Genomic DNA, 23233 nt, shown 5'->3' on the forward strand with positions numbered 1-23233 from the left:
TATGTGGATAATTGATAGTGGTGCTACACTGCATGTTACACCAAGGAAGGAGTTCTTCACATCTTACACTTCAGGTGATTTTGGAGTGTTGAAGGGTAATGATGGTGTGTCAAAGGTAGTTGGTATTGGTGATATTTGTTTGCATACCAACATGGGAGTGCATTTGTTGCTGAGAGGAGTTAAACATGCTTTAGACGTTCGTTTCAATTTGATCTCTGTGCATATGCTTGATGATGGTGGTTATGATAATCACTTTGGTTCTGGAAAATGGAAACTCACTAGAGGTAACTTGGTTGTGGGCAGAGGGGAGAAAATTTCTAAACTGTATTGGACAAAAGCTTTGGTTGCTAAAGAAAGTGTGAATGTCATGGATATGGAAGCTTCTTTGTGGCACCGTAGACTCAACCATATCAATGAAAAAGGGTTGAATTGTTTAGTAAAAAAGGATGTACTTCCAGGATTGAAGAGTGCAGAGTTGGAGAAATTTTCTCATTGCATGACTAGTAAGCAAACCAGAGTATCCTTTAAGAAGCATCACCCTTCAAGGAAGTCAGAGTTGCTTGAATTGGTGCATTCTGATGTTTGTGGTCCATTGAAGGTAAAGTCATTTGGTGGTGCACTTTAATTTGTTACTTTTATTGATGATTGTTCAAGGAAGCTTTGGGTCTATTCTTTGAAGACAATGGACCAAATGCTTAAAAAGTTCAAACAATTCCATGTTTTGGTTGAGATACATTCTAGCAAGAAGCTGAAATGCATTCGTACTGATAACGATGGTGAGTATTGTGGATCGTTTGACATTTACTACAAGCAGCAATGTATTAGACATGAAAAGACTCCTTCTAAGACTCCTCAGCTTAATGGCTTATCGGAGAGGATGAACATGACTTTGGTTGAAAGAGTTAGGTGTATGCTTATTGAAGCAAAATTACCTAAAAATTTATGGGGTGAGGCTTTGTACACGACAATGCATGTTATTAATCTTAGTCATGCAATTGCTCTGAATGCTGAGGTGCTAGACAAGGTTTGGTTTGGCAAGAATGTCGGGTATGATCATTTGGGAGTCTTTGGTTGCAAGACATTTGTGCATGTTCTAAAGGATGAAAGGTCCAAGTTGGATGCAAAGACAAGGCAATTCATCTTTATCAGTTATGGTGAACATGAATTTGGCTACAAGTTATATGATATTGTTGAGAAAAAGGTTGTTAGAAGCCATGATGTGAATTTCATGGAAAATCAAACCATTGAAGACATTGATAAAATGAAGAAGACTACACTCGAGGAAGATAGTAGATTGTCTGATATTGATCCATTTTGGACGCATATACATGATTTGGATACAGTTGAGAATAATGTTCAAAATGGTGAGAAACATGATTATGTTGGTGATCAATAGCTTGGAGATGATTTAGATTTTCTCATTGATATTGGTGAAGATGAACATGAGATGTCACAAGATGAGAATCTTGGTGATGCTTCTGAAACACCTCAAGTTCAACTTCGGATGTCTAATAGGCAGAGGAAACCATCAACCAGGTACCCTTCTGATGACTATGTTGTTGTGACAGACAGAGGAGAACCTGAATATTATCATGAGACCATTGAGAATGAAGAAAATAAGAAGTGGTTGGATGTAATGCAAGAGGAAATGAAGTCCTTGTATGATAATCATACTTTTGATTTGGTCAAATTGCCAAAAGGGAAGAAGGTTTTGGAAAACAGGTGGATTTATAGGGTGACGCAAGAAAGTAATTCTACATCTCCAAGGTATAAAGCTAGATTGGTGGTTAAAGGTTTCAGACAGAGAAAGGGTGTTGATTTCAGTGAGATTTTTTCCCTTGTGATGAAGATGTCATCCATTAGAATTGTATTGAGTTTGGCTGCTACTCTTGATTTGAAGGTAGAGCGAATGGATGCAAAAACTGTTTTCCTTCATGGTGATTTGAAAGAAGAGATTTATATGAAACAACGTGATATTTTTCTTGTATAAGGGAAAGAAGACTATGTGTGTAGGCTGAGAAAGAGTCTATATGGTTTGAAGCAGGCTACACGACAATGGTACAAGAAGTTTGAGTCTGTTATGTGTGAGCAAGGCTACAAGAAGACTACTTCTGATCATTGTGTCTTTATTAGAAAGTTTGCCGATGGTGATTTTATCATCCTATTACTGTATATTGATGACATGCTTATTGTTGGGAAAAATATTTTCATGATTGACAGGTTAAAGAAGCAACTAGGCAAGCCATTTACAATGAAAGACATGGGAGCTGCTAAGCAGATTCTTGGTATAAGAATCATGCGAGATATGCAAGCAAAGAAACTTTGGCTGTCACAGGAACACTATATTAAGAGAGTGTTACAGAAGTTCCAGATGGAAAATGTTAAGGCGGTAAGTACTCCTATTGCTACTCATTTTAAGTTGAGTGCTAAACAGTATCCTTCAAATGAAGCTGAAAAATCAGATCTGCAACGAGTTTCTTATGCATCTGTTGTGGGAAGTTTGATGTATGCAATGGTGTGTACAAGATCAGATATTGCACATGCTGTTGGTACAGTTAGTAGATTTCTGTCAAATCCAGGTAGAGAGCATTGGAATGCTATGAAATGGATTTTGAGGTATCTTTGTGGCACTGCTAGTCTGAGACTTTGTTTTGGAGGTGATAAACTGACTCTTGTGGCCTATACTAATTCTGATATGGCTGGAGATATTGATTCCATAAAGTCTACTTCAAGTTACTTGATTAAGTTTGCAGGGGGAGCTGTAACATGGCAATCCAGGTTGCAAAAGTGTGTTGCCTTGTCCACTACTGAGGCAGAGTCCATTACAGAAGCATACAAAGAGTTGTTTTGGGTGAAGAAATTCTTGCAGGAGTTTGGTTTTGTCCAAGACAAATACTTGTTATTTTGTGATAGTCAAAGTGTCATTCATCCGGAAGAATTCAACTTTTCATTCTAGGTCCAAACACATTGATGTGAGGTATCATTTCAACTTTTGGATGCTAGGTTGTTGGAATTGGCTAAGGTTCATACAGATGATAATGATGCTGATATGATGACTAAGGCCTTAACAAGGTGGAAGTTTGAAACTTGTTGTGAGATCGTTGGTTTGGCGATTCTCTCCATATAGTTGTGAGGGGAAGATATGTTGGGTTTGGGCTCCCTTCTTATGTGGAGAAAGACCCAATTGGGCAAAGCCCACTTGTCACACTTAATCTAATAGATAGGGGTCAGATGTGGCAAGAGGGTGCATGCAATTTATGCAAAAAGAGGCAATTGAAAAGTGTGAGAGAATATAAGAAAACTCAACCTGTAGGAACTCTGAGCAGCCGTGGGAAATTCGTGACTGTGTCTTCGTTCACCGTTGGATCAGGCTGAAATTTGGACAGCAGGTTCAAAGCTTATAGTACTTCATTCTGAACAGTTGGATCGGTGAGACGACGTCCGAGGTGGTAGAAATCGAGCTGTTACAGAAGTTGTGTTGCTAGTTTTTTCTGGTTTTTCTTGTTCTCATTATCAAGCTTGTTGCTTTGTTGTATGCCGTATTGTTGAGCATGTTTTGTGCTGTATTTTGGAGACACTCTTGTATTTCTATTTTGATTATAGTGGAGCTTGATTGACTGGCCTGTGCCCGTGGTTTTTATTTCTCACTTTGGGAAGGTTTTCCACGTTAAAATTCTGGTGTCCCTTGTGTATTACTGCATTATTTTAGATCCTCATAGATTCTAGCAAGTTGGAGAAATAATTATCCGCTACATATACTCTGTTAGAGTTCACATTATTATTGTGTTGAATTTCTCATCATACACGTCTATATTTTCAGCTTGTCATTTCAAAATCTCTCTCATCTTCACTTAATCGTTTATAAAAACTAGTATAATTCAATCCATTATTATTTGAGTCTATTTGTATTTATATTGATATTATTTATTGTTGATTGCATAATGGAGTTCTATTTTCCTATTTTATAATTTATATCATACCAATTCAACATCATTCAATCCCTATGATGACATCATAATTAATTCAAGCAAATATCCCATTAAACTATTGTGTCAAACTTGAGTTAGATTAAACTAATCATAATTAGTCCTAAATACTCCATAAAATTTTATATACTTTTATTTCTTATTGAGAGATCATAATAGTTCTAAGTATCAATGAACCAATAGTTCAAGTGATACATAATAATTCTTAGGTTAGAGTTTTGTATATGAATAAAATATTATTAAGAGAGCTAGTTTCACTATATGGTAATGTCTAGCTCCAAAAAAAAATGTATCTTAGGTTAGATAGTTTTTTTATGCTATTAAAGATATTCCTTCACCCTTTTGGATAAGGAATTAATCTCTTTCGAGATATATGCGTGGTTGGTCTTCCTAGCGAGTGTCGCTTCTTCTATGAGTCAAATCATTAATATTTTGATCATCCTATGAATCTAACACGGTCTTACACCATTAGATCAACAACGTGTTGGTCCTAGGGTAAGATAGTTGTGACTACAAAAATAAAAAACTACAAAAAAAATAAGATTTTGAAGTCTATCACAAATCAATATATCCTTGATATGTAGGAGACTATAGTGCCACACACGTGTATAAAATTATCTCCAAAATTCGTTGTCATAACTTTAGAAAACTCTAAATTCGGATACATAAAGTTGTGATGGAAATTAAATTTGCCAGGCTTTATTCTATGTTGTAATATATCTAAATATGATTAAGTTAGAAATTTCTCATCCAATATCCATTCCTTTTTACGTAATAAAAGCAAAGCATGCAAAAACTGCATTCAAATTTAACCTTTCAAAAGCCATAATAGAACACAAAATGATTGGTGAAAACCTACAACCTAAAACAGACCAAAACAAAACAAAAAAACTCATTTATAAGAGGGTGTTAGAGCATTAAATATTTTTTCTCAATCTACTTCCAATGCTCAAAATGATATGATTCAGGTCTATATCTACAATTTAATATGCAAATATCACACGATTCAGTGTTTTAAATTTCAGTTCAGTCGCGATTGTTGTCATAGTTGTAGTTATTGTGATTACGGTCATTGTGATGTAGATTACGGCCTTTGTAGTGTGAATTCTTTTGTGATTAAAAAATACTTTTAAATTCAATGTGGCCCGCTGTGGCTAAATGCGGTTGCATCATTATGATCGGCTTTACACCGCAATTGCAGCAGGTACTGCAACTGCAATATTGCAGTCATATCATATGCAATTTGAAACACTGACATAGTTATTTATTATGTTACTTTTCTTTCTGTTGCTAAAGTATGTTCTTTTGGGCAATCACATGTAATCTTAACTTAATTTGATGTTTTGTTTTTTTCTTAACATGTCCATTTCAGATTCTTTTGCTCTACATGTTTGGTCTCTGGTTGGAATGATGGTTTGTTTTTCTGTTCATTGGATTATGCTACAACTTTGCTATGTGTAAGGGTGTTTCTGAATTCTGAAAATAATCTTTACTAAGGTTTTCAAATTCTATTGATTTAAATTACAAAAAAAACAAGGGAGAAAAAGTATTGCAAGAAGTTATGATCTAAAGAGAAAATGGAAAATGATATGGAAGGTGTTTATTGGTGCAACATATGCTCTAAAATGGTGAATCCAATGAATGAAAGTGAGAACAAATGTCCAATCTGTGAGACAGAGTTTTCTGATGTAATGGAAAGCCTAAGAGGCCAAAATCATGAGAGTATTGCTGATTTAAGGTCTACTTGGGTGTTCTCGCTTTACGCGCCGATCTTTCTAGGCTTGATGGGTGCTTTTATCCCTTCTCTAGCAAGCATTACTACTTCCCAAGGAAGTAGTAGTAGCGGCGGCTCGAGAGGCGAGGAAGAGGTTGAACAAGAAAGGGAGAATAATGAACTTGTACTTCAGAGAAGGCGAAGAGCATCAACTTCTATGATGCAACTTTTCCGCGGTTTACATGTTAGGATGATGTCTGAATCAGATAACCCGGAAAACAATAGAAACATGGGTAACAACAACAGTATGCTTGTTATTGATCCTTTCAACGACAGCGCCTTGATTCTGCGAGGTCCTAACTTAAACCACACGGCGACGAGTAGTCCGAATGAGACTGTTGTTGGTTCCTTAAGTGACTTTCTTGTAGGGTCTGGCTTAGACTTGTTACTAGAGCATTTGGCACAGAATAGCCCAAGTGGATATGCAAGTGTTAACCCTCCTGCACTAAAGGCTGCAATTGAAGCAATGCCTAATGTGATCAATGAGGAAAAGTTGCAATGCACTGTTTGTTTGGAGGATCTAGAGATTGGAAAGGAAGCTAAGGAAATGCCATGTAAGCATAAATTCCATGGTGACTGCATAATCTCATGGCTAAAACTCCATAGTTCGTGTCCGGTTTGCAGGTTTCGAATGCCATCGGAGGATTCAAGTGCCGAAGCTAATACGGAAATGGGAAATGAAGGCAATCAGAACAATGAGATGGTTAGAGCTAGAGAAGAGAGAGTGAGAAATAGAAGAACTTGGTTTCCAAGGTTGGAGTCATTTAATAATTTTCTTCCTTCTCCATGATCAACACTTTGTTTGAGTTCTTGTGCCTCAACAGGACCAACACCTAAATCTGAACTTGTCATGCCTAGTTGTACATTTGTTTTAGATTGTCTGGTCTATGTTTCTTTGTTCCATTCAATCATGTAAATATTTTTGTAACCAAATAAAAAATATGTATATGTTGTTAATATTTGATAATCCATAACAAATTCTAAGTAGCATTTTTCAACTCAAATTGTATGCATTCTTACTATTTACAATCTAAAAGAAAATAAGCATGTTACTGATCTTTAATTCCCATATGATCGGATCATGTTTGTTCCTCAATCGTTAATCTCCCGGCCTACTCATGCCGAAGACGACTCATGCGAAAGTTTAGTTTCATATTGTTCTTAGACTGAACAATAATTATAACTATGTATCTCATCATTATTTTTCTTCTATAATTCTTTGTAACTATGGTACTATTTTAATCTAATGAAATTATTTGCCGATAGAAAAAGAGTGGCAGTCACAACATGCTTTCCTTGTATATTTGACTTAGTATCATAAGTTTTGGAGCAACAAAGATTTTAGAGAACGAAAGAGAGAAATAATGTCAATCTTATTAGGAACACACCATTGTCCTTCTCTGTGAAGGTTGGAAGATCCACAAGCCACAACAGTACCATGAACATGAAGGTTAACATTCTTTCTTCCACCAAGTTATATTTACAACATAGACACCACCTTTATCATTCTCAAATAAACGCTCAAATAATCATCACCAATAGCATCATATCCTGGAAATAGTCTCATCGCTTACGTGATAGAACTGGGACATATATTATCTTAAACTAAGTAGGAGCCTCATGCACTAGGCCACCCATTAATAGCATCAAATGCTTTCAGTTGGACTTCATGAAGAAAAGGTAAACTAGATAGCTATTGCTTTGAGAAAATGTAACTGCTCCTAATCATGATCCCAAATTCCTAACTTTGACGTGCTACCTATTGTACTCAAAAAAGGAAAATGATCTTATACCAATTATATCATATTACAAACAAAAGAAAATATGTTAGTATTCCTGAGAGCGACACTTGTTGATTGAGAGGGGTATGTAAGTTATATCATGGAAACCATGTGTAAATAGATCTTAAGAAATTATAGTTTTTACACCATAAGAATAGTTATAGATTGCGTCTATCCATGGCGACACGATCCACCTTTCTGATGTTGTGTATTGTTCTTTGTTAATAGAGAAATTCTTCTATCTCTTTCCATTTTTTTATATGCTCTTCTTTATTGATGGCTAATATAGCAATGTTTCTGGGTAGAGATTGAGACTATGTTTAAAGTCTTTTTCTGATGAGTATACTACTTCCATCAAGTACTATATATAGATTCTTTTCCAAGAGTCTTACCATTTCATTCACAACTCTCCAATTCAAGAGTTATACTTATTCAAAACAAAAAATAATATATCAGATAACGACTAAAGAGGGTGAAGGCGTGATGACTAGACAAGGTGCGTCAAAGGTAATGGCAAATATAGAGTAGATGAGTTGAAGGAGAAAGAAACATGGCGGAACTATAGTGTGGGCGATGTATGTGTTGATCCAGAACCCATAAGTTCATGTATTGGGTTAGGATCAAGGTGGAGATAAAGACAGAGGTAGTTGAGTTAGATGCTGACAATATCTTTCTAGATGTTGAGAGAATGTTCTCATTGGAGATGAGAAAGAGAATATCGTGAAAAATATTAATTGTTAGCAGATCCACAAAAGCACAAGGGTGATGACCGACTTTGACGTAGGATGTGACATGAGCATTGACTTTGATGAAAGTGATTAAACAAATAAAACTCCTACCCCATTCACGATTTAGCCTAAGGGATATATTACTAAAAAAAGATGAAAACTTCTTCCCCATCAACGATTTCCATAGAAAATATTAAAAAAAAAACTCCAACCTTATTGCCGAGTTGTGTGGGGCCAAGTGAAAAAAAAGAATGAAAATCGGCTATGGGGGGGACGATTTAGGGGAAAATACACTATTTTGGTAACAAGTACAAAAATTACACTATATTGATAATTTTCTGATCAAGTTACACTACATACATAAATTTGCCCTTATTTCTCTATCTATTTCAGTACTGAACTCTGTAAACATGATTTAGACTCTTTCTTGGAGCAGCAAGAATGCCGTTTTAAAAAAAATAAAGAGATTACATTAATTTCCCCTAAATTTTAGTGAAAGTATACAAATTGTCCTTCATTTTGTAATTCTATATAAACTACCCATAATTATATATAAGAATCTGTTTACACCCAATTTAAGTTATACTAATTACACTCAATATCAACCATTCAGTTGGTCCGTTAGATTTAAGAAAATAAATAATTGAGATTAAGTGTAATTAGTGTAATTTAAATTGAGTGTAAACCCTTATTTATATATATATTACACATACTACATCTTTAGGAGAAATACATGTAATTTTTTAAATAAAAAAATAATGATGATTATAATTAAGTTAAACAAAATATAATATAATGTGAAAACAAATCTAAATAGTATAAAAGTCAATGTTCTACTCATTATTTTGGTTAGAGTTATAATATAGTATAAAAGTGATTTAAACACTTCATTAGAATTATGAATATAGTTTGTAACTAACAAAAAATAATAAATAGACATTTACTTTTATACTATTTAAACTTCTATTCATAACATATCATATTTTGTTTGAATTAATTACAAATATTATTATTTTTGTTTACAAAATTTCACATATCTCTGATATAAAGATAATCAATGTAATGTATTTATATTATTAGTGGAGATTTAAAAAATAGAGAGATAATTCATATAACTTTATTAAAATTTACGGGAGTGAATGTAATTTACTCAAAAAAATATTTATACATTGTTGCCATTAAAAAGAAGAATGGCGTTTAAATTTTTTTTATATATATTATTGTGATTAAAAACAAAATGAATGAAAAATCACAATAATTACCAACAGAACAGCTGGTTTCAGTTGGTAATACCAACACAGTATTAGTTTAATAATGTAAGATCGTACTAAATTTTAGGATAATCAAAAAGTAAAAAGATTAATTTGTGGAAGCAATCGTGAATTTTAAAAAAAATTAATTTTTACCCAAAATAAATAAATATAAAAGGTACATTGGTAATACCAAAATAGTAATAATTTGGAAAGCATAAATATTCTCATAGGGAAATGGAAGACTATTGGTTATTATTGGGCATGCTAGCTTCAAATGTAATGTGTTAAAATTAGGTCTAGCCGCACAACATTCCAAACTACTACATATTATATGCTTTCTTCTTTCTTATTATTATTCTTCCAATCATATGAAATTTTTCCATAACATTCATTATTCACAACACAGTGTTGTGCAATAATCATAAACTCATTCTCTTATTCCATCACTTTCTGCTAAACAACCATTTACACATTACACCAATATGCAACAACTTCATCTCTATAACTCATTGAACTACAACTCTTTTTTCACATGCCCAAAAGTCAAAGACATCACACATGTTCTTCCACATAAAACCCATCTCCAAACTACACTTTTTAATACTTATAACAATACCAATCCCCGCAAATTACCTGTCAGTGTTTTAAATTGCGATTGCCATTACGTTACATTTAATGGAAATGGTAGAAAAATGCGGTCGATATGGCCGCAATTGCGCTCGCGATACAGTTGTGGAGACTCATGTGACAACAAAGTTACCAACTTTGCATGTAGTAGTAGTGGAATAGCAGCATTCACTACCTCATCAAGTGAGGATAATGCAGATATTGTTAACAATCTCAGCAAGAATCCTAGTCCTAATGATGAGATTGAGCTTCATGATGGAGTTACCAATGAAAAGAGTTTCTGGGGTGCTGTTGGTTTAATCATTGGTACTGCAGTTGGGCCTGGAATGCTTGGTTTACCTGCTTTAACTATAAAATCTGGTCCATTTCCTTCAACAATTATCATTTTCTTTTCATGGCTTTATGTCATATCTTCAATCATTATTGTAGCAGAACTTAGCTTTTCTGCAATGGAAGAAGATGGTATTGAAGAGGTTAGCTTTACTAGCCTTGCAACAAAGGCATTGGGGAATCATTTTGGTGCATTTGTTGCTTTGGTTTACACAAGTTTGAGTTTTTCTTTGCTTGTTGCTTGTGTTGCTGGCATTGGCTCCATTTTCTCTCCATTGTTTCCAAGGGTTAACACTTTGATAATCCATGCATTGTTTCCTCTCTTTGTTGGAACATTGATTGTCTTTTTTCCGTTTAAGACTATCGATGTCGCGAATCGGCTTTTATGTTTCCTTATGCTTTTTTCTATAACTTCACTTGTTGCTGTTGGATTATCTGTGGCAAGAGCTAACATAATAAGCTCCTTTGTTCTAGCTTCATGGAAACTTTCATCAATAGCTCCTATTATACCTGTAGCTGTACTCACATTGGGATTTCATGTCATTACTCCTTTTATTTGTAAAATTGCTGGGAACACTGTGCATGAAGCTAAGAAAGCAATACTAATTGGTGGAACTGTTCCTTTACTCATGGTTTTGTCTTGGAATTTGATTGTGTTGGGGCTTGTAGGGACTAACACAACAGCAGCCGCCTCTGGTGAACCGATATCGCTTTTGCTTTCGGTAAATCCATCTGCTTTGTCTGCAGTTCAAGGTTTTGCATTCTCTGCTATGGCAACTAGCTTGATAGGATATGCAGTAAGCTTTCCGAAGCAGCTTCTTGATACCTTGGAGTTGATATCCGGAAAAGCCAAAGCTTGTGATGAGCAAGGCATTGGAAAAGTTGGATTTGCCTTTTACTCTGGGATGTCTGGTTATTCAGGGAAAGTTTGGTTCGGAAGCCCGAGGAATTTGGACATTATAGGATCTAAGATGAGATCAAATGAGGAAACATTTGAACCATTTAAAGTCATTGTAACACTATTAGTCCTTGGTTTTTCGGTGCTGATAGCTTCATTCTTTCGCTCTACGTTTTCAAAAGCGCTTGATTTTGCTGGTGTTTATGCCAATTGCTTTCTGTTTGGCATTATTCCTCCTGTGATGGCTTACATACACCAATCCAAGAAGAAAACCAGGTAATGCTAGAGATTCAAAGTAAAACTAATGAATGTTCCACATAACAATATTAAGCATTCAATACAACTATACAAGTGCAGACAAAGTATATAAAATTTGTTACACAGAATGACAGAAATAGTGGGTTCTGTTTTCCTTAATCTGTAAAGTGATTTTATGCTAGGGTGAAGCCAAAGTTGATTCAAACCTGCAAGAAGTGGCACTAGAAATGGTTGTGCAGAGAGCTATAGAAACCTTACTAAGTATACCCTAACGTACTAGTATCCGACAGGGATAGCGTATCATATACTACATACTCGTACCAAACAGAACCGCATATTAGGTCACTATAGTTTATTGTCATTCCTATTTTAGCAACTTCTGAATCATTAGATAAAAAATATTATAGGTTATTTAGTAAAAAGTTTATCTAATATGAATGACAATAGGCACAGAGGTAATGTTTTGGCACACAGACAGAACAAAAAGGTGTGGAATAAAATAGAATGGAAAATTGCAAACATGTCCCATGGATTGCATTTGATAATCATAGAACTGAGCAGGACCAATATATCAATAAGCCACATGTTATATAGTTCATGCATAAGCTTGATCTAGAGTAGTGTCATTATATTGGTTACCATCATGTCTAGTTTTGTGTCAAAATTATGTGAAGTTTAAATTAGAGAAACCCAAACAGATACCATGTTCTCTGTTCTGCCATTTTATACCTTCTTTCTGTACATCTACCCTCTCTCGTGCACTAGGCCACCCTTTGATAGCCCTAAAAGCCTAACTGTGTTATGAGACTTTCGGACGTTTCTTTCGAAATTTTTGTAAACTTCATTCAACTACTTGTAATTTACTCATATTGCAATTTTTTTCAGCATTGTGAAAGGCTGACACCACTGTGATTAACTGTTTTTGCAGGTCATCCATTATTCCAGGAGGAAATGTGACACTTCTACTGCTTTTTATTATCTCAGTCATTTTGGGAATTTGGCATTAGGCACTCTTCCAGTTACTATGCTTATAAAGTGACCAAAAGATAAAATGCCACAAGGAACAACAGTGATGGGGCTAAAATCTAGTATTAGTGAGTACACTAAATCATTTCTTTGTTTCTTCTGAGCCTTTTTTACCCTTTCAAAAGGTCTTGTAGTTCATTCTCACTAAAGGGTGTCATGAACTCATGATATGCAATTAAAAAATTGTTTTACTTGTACAAAAAAGAAATAAATTCTTGTTACTATATGATGGAACACTATAAATTGATGAGATCTGGTAATGTCATCATATATATATAGAGACAGACATAAAACTTTACTTTTCCCCTATCCCATGTTGTGTTAAATCCACATATAGAGACATTATTTTATAGCTATTGCCTTGTTTTGTCCCAATTTTGGTTACCAAATGGATAATGATCTTGAAAGTGAAATGTGATATTTAGTTATAAGTTTTAGAGAAAACATGAACAGCTTCCCATTTGTTCTTAACTTCTACAATGTTAATGCTTCTGGATCTCATAATCAGTCAAACACTATCTCAGTAAACCCATTTATACATGATCCATCTGCCTCATTAACATACAAATCTAGTTCAGTGCTCCTATGTCTGAAAATAATTAATTCATGGTTAACATATATGAATGGTGAATGATCTATTGACAGTGTAAAAAACATTTAAACTATAAATGTATACATATTAAATCCTTAATTATTTAGTTTTGGATTAGTTTTTGCAAATTGAATTTTGATTTATGTGTATAAGATACATTATTATTAAATTCGAACCAGACATGACATTAGAACTCACAAGCATCAAGCACACCTTGTGCTTGCAACTAGGTCATTGACTTTGGTAATATACCAAAACTATTATATTACATTTATTATAAAAAAATTCACTTAATTCATTTACTATCTATACTGTTTTTTTGTATTATCAAGAGTATCTCATATCCCATATCCTACATCATTTGAAACTAAATAATGTAAATTACCTTATTATAATATATATAAATTAAATATGTGGAATTAGTCACAAGCACCCTTATTAATCATTGATCAGTTTATGTTTAATGTCATTATTGGTTTGACAATTTCACCAAAGAGCTTATAAATTAGTGAGCAAGCTTATTTAACTAAAAATAAATCATTAACCCATTTTGCTTAGAGACTACTTTTATAAAAACATTGACTTATAAGTTGTTATATAAGAAGTCAGTTAATTAAATAATATTAATTATAAATATCTTTATATCATTTAACACTAATCAGTGGGTCAATCAAATTTGCTTAGAGATCATTTGCAAAAAAAATACCTTGACTTATGTCTTATAAATAATAAGATTAACTATGATGACAATATAAATTTTTGTATGTTTAAAACAAATTTTTTTAAATTTAATATGGTCTAATACGACTTAATGTAATCTAATTCTATTCAAAGTATCTCAAATGTTACCAATATGTTTGTGTTGTAACTCGATAAAACCACATCATAATGATTTGATGTTATACTACAAATATGTTGTAATATACTTCCAATGATGGCCATAAGATGCAATCGATTACAAATATCAGTGGAAGGTGACCGATATGACTATGTGAGCCTCTTATGGAATGAATGGACATCAAATTCACAAGGAAGATTACATATATGATAAGGTTATATATATATATATATAGCACCTAGAGATATAATTTTCATAGGGACATTTAATGATTAGAGAAAGACTTGTATGGAACATATACAACACATCATATTTAGAGATAAGTGTATTTATGTTTTTTGGTGTTATCATTTAGGATTAAATTTTAATTATAATTAATTTTTTATGTATTGTCAAGATTTTATTTATTATCTTCATATATATATATATATATATCAACATATATCATTTTCTCTCATGATTATTTGATGGACGCTCTTCATTGGTTGGTTAATGCTCACGTTACCATCTGCTCCTTGTTTATCATGATTTTCTTATTGGAAACAAACACACATATATATATATATATATATATTATTAACTTGAGTCCTCCTTTTTATTATGAAGAAGTATGTTATTATTGTATACTAAAACTGTTGGATAAAAATTACCTTTACTATTTTATTGAATTGTATTTAAATAATTAGTGTATTTTAATAATTTTACTTATTTTTCGCTCCTCTCACCCACAAACATTTTCAATCTAACTCTACTCTTCTTAAACATAATTAGAGGTCAAGGACCATATTTTTTCTGGAACTTCATTATATCCTTAAGCACCAACCAAAATTCATTTTTGTTCACCCCTAATCCATCTTCACTTGGTTATCTCTGTCATAACCTGTGAACTTCATTATCTCCCAATCATAATCCATCACCGTTCTCACCATTATAACCGACAAAGTTTCGTTGCTCTCACCCTTTTTGAAAACCTCAAAAATATGGCTCATTTGTATGCTTTAATGAAATCATAATTTCATAATCCCAAACTCTCAATCTAATTTTATTGTGTTTTTTCGATCAAAATTTCAGAATATAATGACATAAGAAGAAAGTGACGGTTGGCCTATACAACTTCTTAAAAATTCTGATTGGATAAATGGAGATGATGAAATTCAAGATCTACAAAATGACCAAGCTGAAAACAACAATAAATCAAGTCATTTTAAATGGCAAATTTTCAATTATGATGAAATTGCTTACAATTTTTACTCTTTATTTGTAAAGATTGTGGGTTTTTGATTAGACGAGGTCATGTAAATGCAAGCACGTATCAATGAGAAGATTATATATGCAAGCATACATCACATAAATTTTGATGAAGACAAAGGTTGATAAAAATAAAGATTGAAGACAAAGTTTGAGAAAGACAAAGATCGACAACAAAGATTGATGAAGACAAATGTTGTATATCAAGGATAAGCTCTAAGACATAAACAAATCAACAAACAACAAAGTCAACAAACAAAGTCAAAAGTCAAGACTCAAGTTCACACAAGCTAAAGCATTCAAGAAGATCTAGAGGCTAAATGTTTTTATATTTTTATTAGGTCTTAAGATGTTTGCTTAGAAAGAGTCTAGGCTAGGATGAGTCCTAATGGAAGTCTCACAAGCTAAAATCAATCATAATTAAAAAAGACTTACATGTATACATACATGATTTACATGCACATGCATAAATATATGATCACATGATTTTGATGCATTTAAAAAGAGTTTTATATCATACATCATTCAAAGTCATGTGTCATACTTTTACAAATCATGTAGGAGGTTCATATGACATTGAAATATCTTTTTTCGAAAATGTGTTAATCGATTAAGAGTTATTTTAATCGATTAAGCAATGAAAAATTAGGAACCCGCTAATCATATGAGTATGAGTTTAATCGATTAAGGGTAGTTACAATTTCCGGTTTCATGAATTTAAAAGAATCAATGATCGATTAGATTATGTGATAATCGATTACCTGCAGCAAAAAATATAATTGTATATTAACCCAAGTTTTTCCATTTTGCAAAAATAACTCACACAACGAAAAACACATTGATTACACATATTTCCAAAAATCAAATTGTTCTTACACTTTCATATTCAAAGAGAGATTTTCAAAGTGTTTTTGAAAAAGAGAGAAAAAGGAAGAAGCATAATTGTCAAATCTTGCAAAGAAACCTTGCATCTCACATTTCTATATTATGAGTTTGTGAGATTTGTAGAAGGGTTCTTAGATTATAGAATAGTGTATATTCAACACATATAGGTGCATCAACAACTTGTAAAGTTTTAGACATTGGCATAAACATATTCTATTGGTGCGTTTAGTATCACCATTGATATATGATTGGTTTGGGAAATCTTAGATGCGGTTAGGTAGTTGTCCTTACTGCTTTATTCAAGGGTCTTGAAGATAAGTAAGAATGGGCTAGGATGAATCATAAGTAGGTGGGGTGTCCGAAAGAGGCGAGAGAGGTTAAGTCGCATTGCTTGGCTTAAAGTTCAAGAAAGGAGCGCTTGTAAAAGTGTAGAATTGGAAAGTGTGTTTGTATATACATTGGTTTCAATTTCCTAGTGAAGAAAAATCTCCCAATATCATAATAAGAGGCTTGAATGTAGTTTACATGTGGACATATAAACAAACCATGATAAAAGTCGTGTCTCATTCTTCTTAACCCTTAACTCTTTAGTTAGTTATTTATTTGCAGAACGAGTTAATCATATATGTGGTTAATTGATTAAACAGTAAGGAAATTTATAAAATTTGTTTGTTAATTAAGCAACGATAATTGTGTACCGTATCACCTATTTACCCTCTCTAGGTGAGATACAGAGCCTTGTGGGACCCAAAAAGTGGTATCAGAGGTAATATGATCATACTAGCTTAACCGCTTAGATCGTTGATCCTAGGAAATATTACCCAGGCTCTGCAAACCCTTTTGGAGGCGAAGACACATCCATCAACCACCCTCTAGTGTCCAGCTTGATTTGAAAGCAACAAATATTATTATCTCTGCACTTTCATACGATGAGTTCATTAGGATTTCTCAATGCAATAGTTCCAAGGATATATAAGACGCTTTGCATGTAACCCACGAAAGCACTAGTAAGGTCAAACAGTCTAGATTAAATACTTTAATACATGAGTATGAGTTATTTCACATGTTTCCACATGAATCTATTTTTTATATGCAAAAGTGATTACTCACATTATTAACCATGTCATTGCATTAGATAAATCATTTGCCAAACATGAACTAACGAATAAAGTATTGAGATGTCTTGATAAGAAATGACAACCCAAGGTGATGACCATCATGGAGTCAAAGGACTTGGACCAAATGACACTCGCTACACTTGGCAAACATCAAGAAGAACATGAGATAGAGTTAAGATGCTTGACACTCAATGAAAAAATGGACGAGAACATCAAAGGAATCTCTTTCAAAGCAACAAAATCACATTCAAGAAGTCAAAAAGAGAAAGTTGACGATGACGAGTTTGATTCCGTCATAAATGATGAAACCACGTTCCTCCTCATCAACAAATTCATAAAGTACTTAAGAAATAATGAAAAAGTCAAAAAGTTTCGTAAGGATGATGAAAAAGATTCAATCAAGATGAGAAAGTATCCCAAAGACAAAGCAACTTGCCATAAGTGTGGGAAAGTAGGTCACATGAGGTACACATGTCCTACTTCTCTCAAGAAGATTGAGCATGACAACAAGAAAGACTTTCGGGACATCAAAGCTAAGAAGACATACATCGGTTGGGATGCACCCGAAGAGGACACTACATCAACAAACAACTCTGAAGATGAAGAATCAAAGAAGATATGTCTTATAGCTCAAAAGCTGAATTCTTGCAAAGTAAGTGAGCAAGATGAGTCTAGTGAGATAAACCCTTTCGATTCTAGTTCAAACTTCGATAATTCCGCCACACATGATATGTTTTATGATGTTTATGTTGAAATGCATGAAGAAAATAAAAAGTTAGCTAAAAAGTATGCATATGGAAAAAGGTTGATTTTAGAACATGAAGAAAGAATTTGTGAATTGCAAAGTTTTATTGATGAGCTTAAATTTGAAAATGAAACCTTAGATCTTAAATATGTTAAATCTTCATGTGATTATACTACTAAGTTAAATGTGATATGTACTTTTGAAAATTGCACCTTCTTGGAAAAAGAAAATAATATCTTAAAGGATAAAGTTGCTAAATTCACAACTAGAAATCACAAATTAAACAACTTACTTGCTACATTTAAAAATGTTGAGATTAGATCCAATTTGGGATATACATACAAAGAATATATTTCACAAGAAACAAGTAGATGTTTTGAAAATGTCGTATCTTTTTAATCCTCTACTTGCTTTTATTGTGGAATGCATGGTCATAATTTGAGTACATGTAATATTAGAATACATTATGTTCTTAATGGAAAATATATGTGGATCGTTAAGAGATAAGATCCCCAAGTAACTAGTATCAAGGGACACAAGATCATCTAGGTACCCAAGACATGCTCTATTCCTTATCAAGGATATCCTTTATTCCATATTGTTTGAAACTAAATAATGTAAATTACCTTATTATAATATATATTTAAAAATATAAATCAAAATTAATCGGAAATATCTTTATTAATCAATGATCAATTTATGTTTAATTTCATTGGTTTGACAATGTCACTAAAGAGCTTATAAATTAGTGAGCAAGCTTATTTAACTAAAAATAAATCATTAACCCATTTTGCTTAGAGACTATTTTTATAAAAACATTGACTTATAAGTTGTTATATAAGAAGTCAGTTAATTAAATGAGATTAATTATAAATATTTTTATATCATTTAACACTAATTAGTGGGTCAATCAAATTTGCTTAGAGATCATTTTAAAAATAAAACCTTGACTTATGTCTTATAGATAATAAGATTAATTGTGATGGTGGCATAAATTTTTGTATGTTTAAAATAATATTTTTAAATTTGATATGGTCTAATACGACCTAATGTAATCTAATACAGTTCGAAGTGTCTCAAATATGACCAATATATTTGTGTTGCAATCCAACAAAACCACATCATAATAATTTGATGTCATACTACAAATATGTTATAATACACTTCCAATGATGTTCATAAAATGCAATCGATTATATATATGAGTGGAAGGTGACAGATATGTTTGTGTGAGCCTCTTATGGAATAAATGGACATCAATTTCACAAGGAAGATTATATATATGATAAGGTTATATATATAGCAACTAGAGATATAATTTTGAGAGGGACACTTAATGATTAGAGAAAGACTTGTATGGAACATATACAACATGTTATATTTAGAGATACATATATTTATATTTTTTGTTGTTATCATTTAGGATTAAATTTTAATTATAATTAAATTTTAATGTATTGTCAAGATTTTATTGATTATCTTTATATATATATATATACATCTTCACACATATATTTTTCTCTCATAATTATTTGATGAACTCTCTTCATTGGTTGGTTAACGCCCACGTCACCATTTACCCCATGTTTATCATGGTTTGCTTATTAAAAACAAACATACATATATATTATAGTAACAGGGGTCCTCCTTTTTATTAAGAAGAAGTATGTTATTTCTGTGTATTAAAACTGTTGAACAAAAATTACATTTACTATTTTATTGAATTGTATTTAAATAATTAGTGCATTTTAATAGTTTCACTTATTTTTCACTCCTCTCACCCACAAACATTTTCAATCTAACTCTACTCTTCTTAAACACAATTACAGGTCAAGGACAACATTTTTTTTTTCTGGAACTTCATTATATCCTTAAGCACCAACCAAAATTTATTTTCGTTCACGCCTAATCCATCTTCACTTCGTTATCTCTATCATAATTTGTGAACTTCATTATCTCTCAATCATAATTCATCGTCGTTCTCACCATTATAACCCACGAAGTTTCATCGTTCTCACCCTTTTTGCAAACCTCAAGAATCTGGCTCACTTGTTTGCTTTAATGAAATCATAATTTCATTTTTCCAAACCCTTAGTCTAATTTTATTGTGATTTTTCAATCAGAATTTCAGAATATAATGACATAAGAAGAAAGTGACAGTTAGCCTATACAAATTGCTTATAATTTTTACTCTTTATTTGTAAAGATTATGGGTTTTCGATTAGACGAGGTCATGTAAATGCAAGCATGCATCAATAAGAAGATTGTATATGCAAGCATACATCACATAGATTTTGATGAAGACAAGAGTTGATTAAAATAAAGATTGAAAACAAAGTTTGATAACAACAAAGATGGACAACAAAGATTGATGAAGACAAAAGTTGTATATCAATGATAAGCTTGAAGACATGAACAAGTCAACAAACAGAGTCAGAAGTCAAGACTCAAGTTCACACAAGCTAAAACATTCAAGAAGATCTAGAGACTAAGTGTTTTTATGTCTTTATTAGGTCTTAAGATGTTTGCTTAGAAAGAGTCTAGGCTAGGATGAACCCTAATGGAAGTCACACAAGCTAAAATCAATCATAACTAAAACAAGACTCACATACATACATACATGATTTACATACACGTGCATAAATACATGATCACATGCTTTTGATGCATTTAAAAAGAGTTTTAAATTATACATCATTCAAAGTTATGTGTCATACTTTTACAAATCATGTAGGAGGTTCATATTGTTAAGGTTCCATCTCAAAACCAATTGGCAATGAGAGGAGTTTCCCAACAGGTATTTAAACCATTACCGAAGCAACGAGGTAAGCGATGTGGGACTTACTTTCTAACATGTCCCCTCCACATAAGCCTACCGGATCAGGCAAATGGTTACCTTTGACCCATAAGTAAAGGGCATCTTTTGGCCCATGAAAACCAGAAAGAAGTTGGGTTCTGTCTCTGATACCATGTTAAGGTTCCATCTAAAAACCAATTGGCTATGAAAGGAGTAGCCCACAGGTATTTAAACCATTACCGAGACAATGAGGTAGGCGATGCGAGACTTACTTTCCAACACATATGACATTGAAATATCTTTTTCGAAAACATGTGAATCGATTAAGAGTTATTTTAATCGATTAAGCAATGCAAAAAAAGGGAACCTGTTAATCATATAAGTATGAGTTTAATCGATTAAGGGTAGTTACAATATATGGTTTCTTGAATTTTAAAGAATCGACAATCGATTAGATTATGTGATAATCGATTCCGACAGCAGAAAACATAATTGTATATTAACCCCAGTTTTTCCATTTTGAAAAAATCTCACAACGAAAAACACATTGATTACACATATTTCCAAAAATCAAATTGTTCTTATAATTTCATATCCAAAGAGAGATTTACAAACTGTTTTTGAAAAAGAGAGAAAAGGGAGAATCTTTATGAATCTTTAGATAGATTTTTAAAGAAACATAATTGTCAAATCTTGCAAAGAAACCTTGAATCTCACATTTCTATATTCTGAGTTTGTGAGACTTGCAGAAGAGTTCTTAGATTCTGGAAGAATGTATATTCAGCACATATAGGTGCATCAACAACTTGTAAAGTTTTAGACTTTGGCATAAACATGTCTCTTGGTGTGTTTAATATCACCATTGATAGAGGATTGGTTTAGGAAAATCCTAGTTTAGGTTAGGTAGTTGTCGCCACCGCTTTATACAAAGGTCTTGAAGAAAAGCAAGAATGAGCTAGGATGAACTGCGAGTAGGTGGGGTATCTAGAAGAGGTGAGTTGATATACAATGAGATAGTGCAACAAAGGTCCCGTAGCTCAGTTGGTTAGAGCGTTGGTCTTATGAGCCGAAGGTCGTGGGTTCGAGCCCCGCCGGGACCATGTTTTTATCTTCATTTTATCGACCCCACCTAGTGCAACAAAAGTTTGGTTTTTGTACATTGATAGTGCAACTTTTATGTCTGAACATCTTGACTTCTTTGTTGTACTTTATTAGTCTAAACCATTTTTTTTAAATTACCACCGACATATGGTAGGTGAATAAGGGTTACCATCTATAATAGTTTAAGACATATCTTCCAAGTACTAGCTTATTGCCAACCCGCTTTCCTATATGTTATAAATGTCAAATAGAGTAATTTCGGTTAGATATTATGATTTATAGTTGAATATTTTGATTGAGGTAATTGTACAATCTTATTTTTAAAAGTTGAACTTTCAAATAATTGAATTACTCATAATTATCTTTGTAGGTGAAGTATATAAATAGGGCGTAATCATTGAAATAAATTTATCATGTTTAAAACATGATAGGTAAGGTCGTCATGAAATGTTTGTCAACTGCATTCTTAGATTCTGGAAGAAAAGCGTAATAGGTTATTAATTATCATGTAAATGTTTTAAACATAAACTTATCATGTTTAAAATGTAATAGGTTAAGTCACATTGTTTGGCTTAGAGTTCAAGAAAGGAGTGCTTGTAGAAGTGTAGAATTAGAAAGTGTGTTTTAATATACATTGGTTTCTATTTCATAGTGAAGAAAAAACTCTCAAGATCAGAATGGAAGGTCTGGATGTAGTTTATATGTGGACAAACAAACAAACCAGAATAAAAGTTGTGTCTCATTCTTCTTAACCTTTAACTCTTTATATTTATGTATTACTTGATTTACTTAACTTGACCTGTATATTATTTTGAGTTATTTGTATATTTTGTTATGTGCATTTACTATGATTAATCATCTTTAAGAGTTCATATAAGTTTAGTGGAATCTTGGTAATCTTGGCGATCAAAGAAAACTATTTTTCAAAGAACAAGAACTGAATAATCGATTAGGTTATTTAGTTAATCGATTATGTGCAAAACAAGTTAATCAATTATATATGTGATTAATTGATTAAACAATGAGGAAATTTATAAAACATGTTTGTTAATCGAGCAACAGTAATTGTATATTGTATCACATATTCAACCCTTAGGTGAGATACAGAGCCATGTGGGACCCAACATGTCATCATTTAAGAGTTAGAGAATGAAATCCCTTTAATTATGTTATTCCTATAATCAAGTTATTCAATGTAATTAATAGCCTTAGTCAATTATAATTATTATAGGATTATTGTCATGGAGA

At 32.6% G+C, this 23233-nt stretch overlaps 2 protein-coding genes and 1 non-coding gene across 3 annotated transcripts; all 3 read left to right on the plus strand.

Moving 5' to 3' along the window:
- On the plus strand, positions 4810–6744 carry LOC109347477 (probable E3 ubiquitin-protein ligase RHC2A). Its single transcript, XM_019587351.1, has 2 exons — positions 4810–4954; positions 5359–6744. Exon 2 carries the CDS (start codon positions 5564–5566, stop codon positions 6548–6550), a length of 987 nt encoding a protein of 328 aa, XP_019442896.1. The 5' UTR covers positions 4810–4954; positions 5359–5563; the 3' UTR covers positions 6551–6744.
- Positions 9864–12747, plus strand: LOC109347478 (tyrosine-specific transport protein 2). The gene is made up of 2 exons (XM_019587352.1): positions 9864–11653; positions 12564–12747. The coding sequence occupies exons 1-2, from the start codon at positions 10005–10007 to the stop codon at positions 12640–12642; spliced, it is 1728 nt and encodes a 575-aa protein (XP_019442897.1). The 5' UTR covers positions 9864–10004; the 3' UTR covers positions 12643–12747.
- On the plus strand, positions 21911–21984 carry TRNAI-UAU. Its single transcript has one exon. It is a non-coding gene; the product is annotated as a tRNA-Ile (tRNA).

Source organism: Lupinus angustifolius, chromosome LG05 (genome assembly GCF_001865875.1).
Source record: "Lupinus angustifolius cultivar Tanjil chromosome LG05, LupAngTanjil_v1.0, whole genome shotgun sequence".
Classification (NCBI taxonomy): domain Eukaryota; kingdom Viridiplantae; phylum Streptophyta; class Magnoliopsida; order Fabales; family Fabaceae; genus Lupinus; species Lupinus angustifolius.

Bases quoted from the DNA above. Each gene is read 5' to 3' on its own strand.
- LOC109347477 (XM_019587351.1), top strand. From the start codon at position 5,564: ATGGAAAATGATATGGAAGGTGTTTATTGGTGCAACATATGCTCTAAA.
- LOC109347478 (XM_019587352.1), top strand. From the start codon at position 10,005: ATGCAACAACTTCATCTCTATAACTCATTGAACTACAACTCTTTTTTC. The intron at 11,654-12,563 runs GTAATGCTAGAG...CTGTTTTTGCAG, and splicing joins CAATCCAAGAAGAAAACCAG to GTCATCCATTATTCCAGGAG.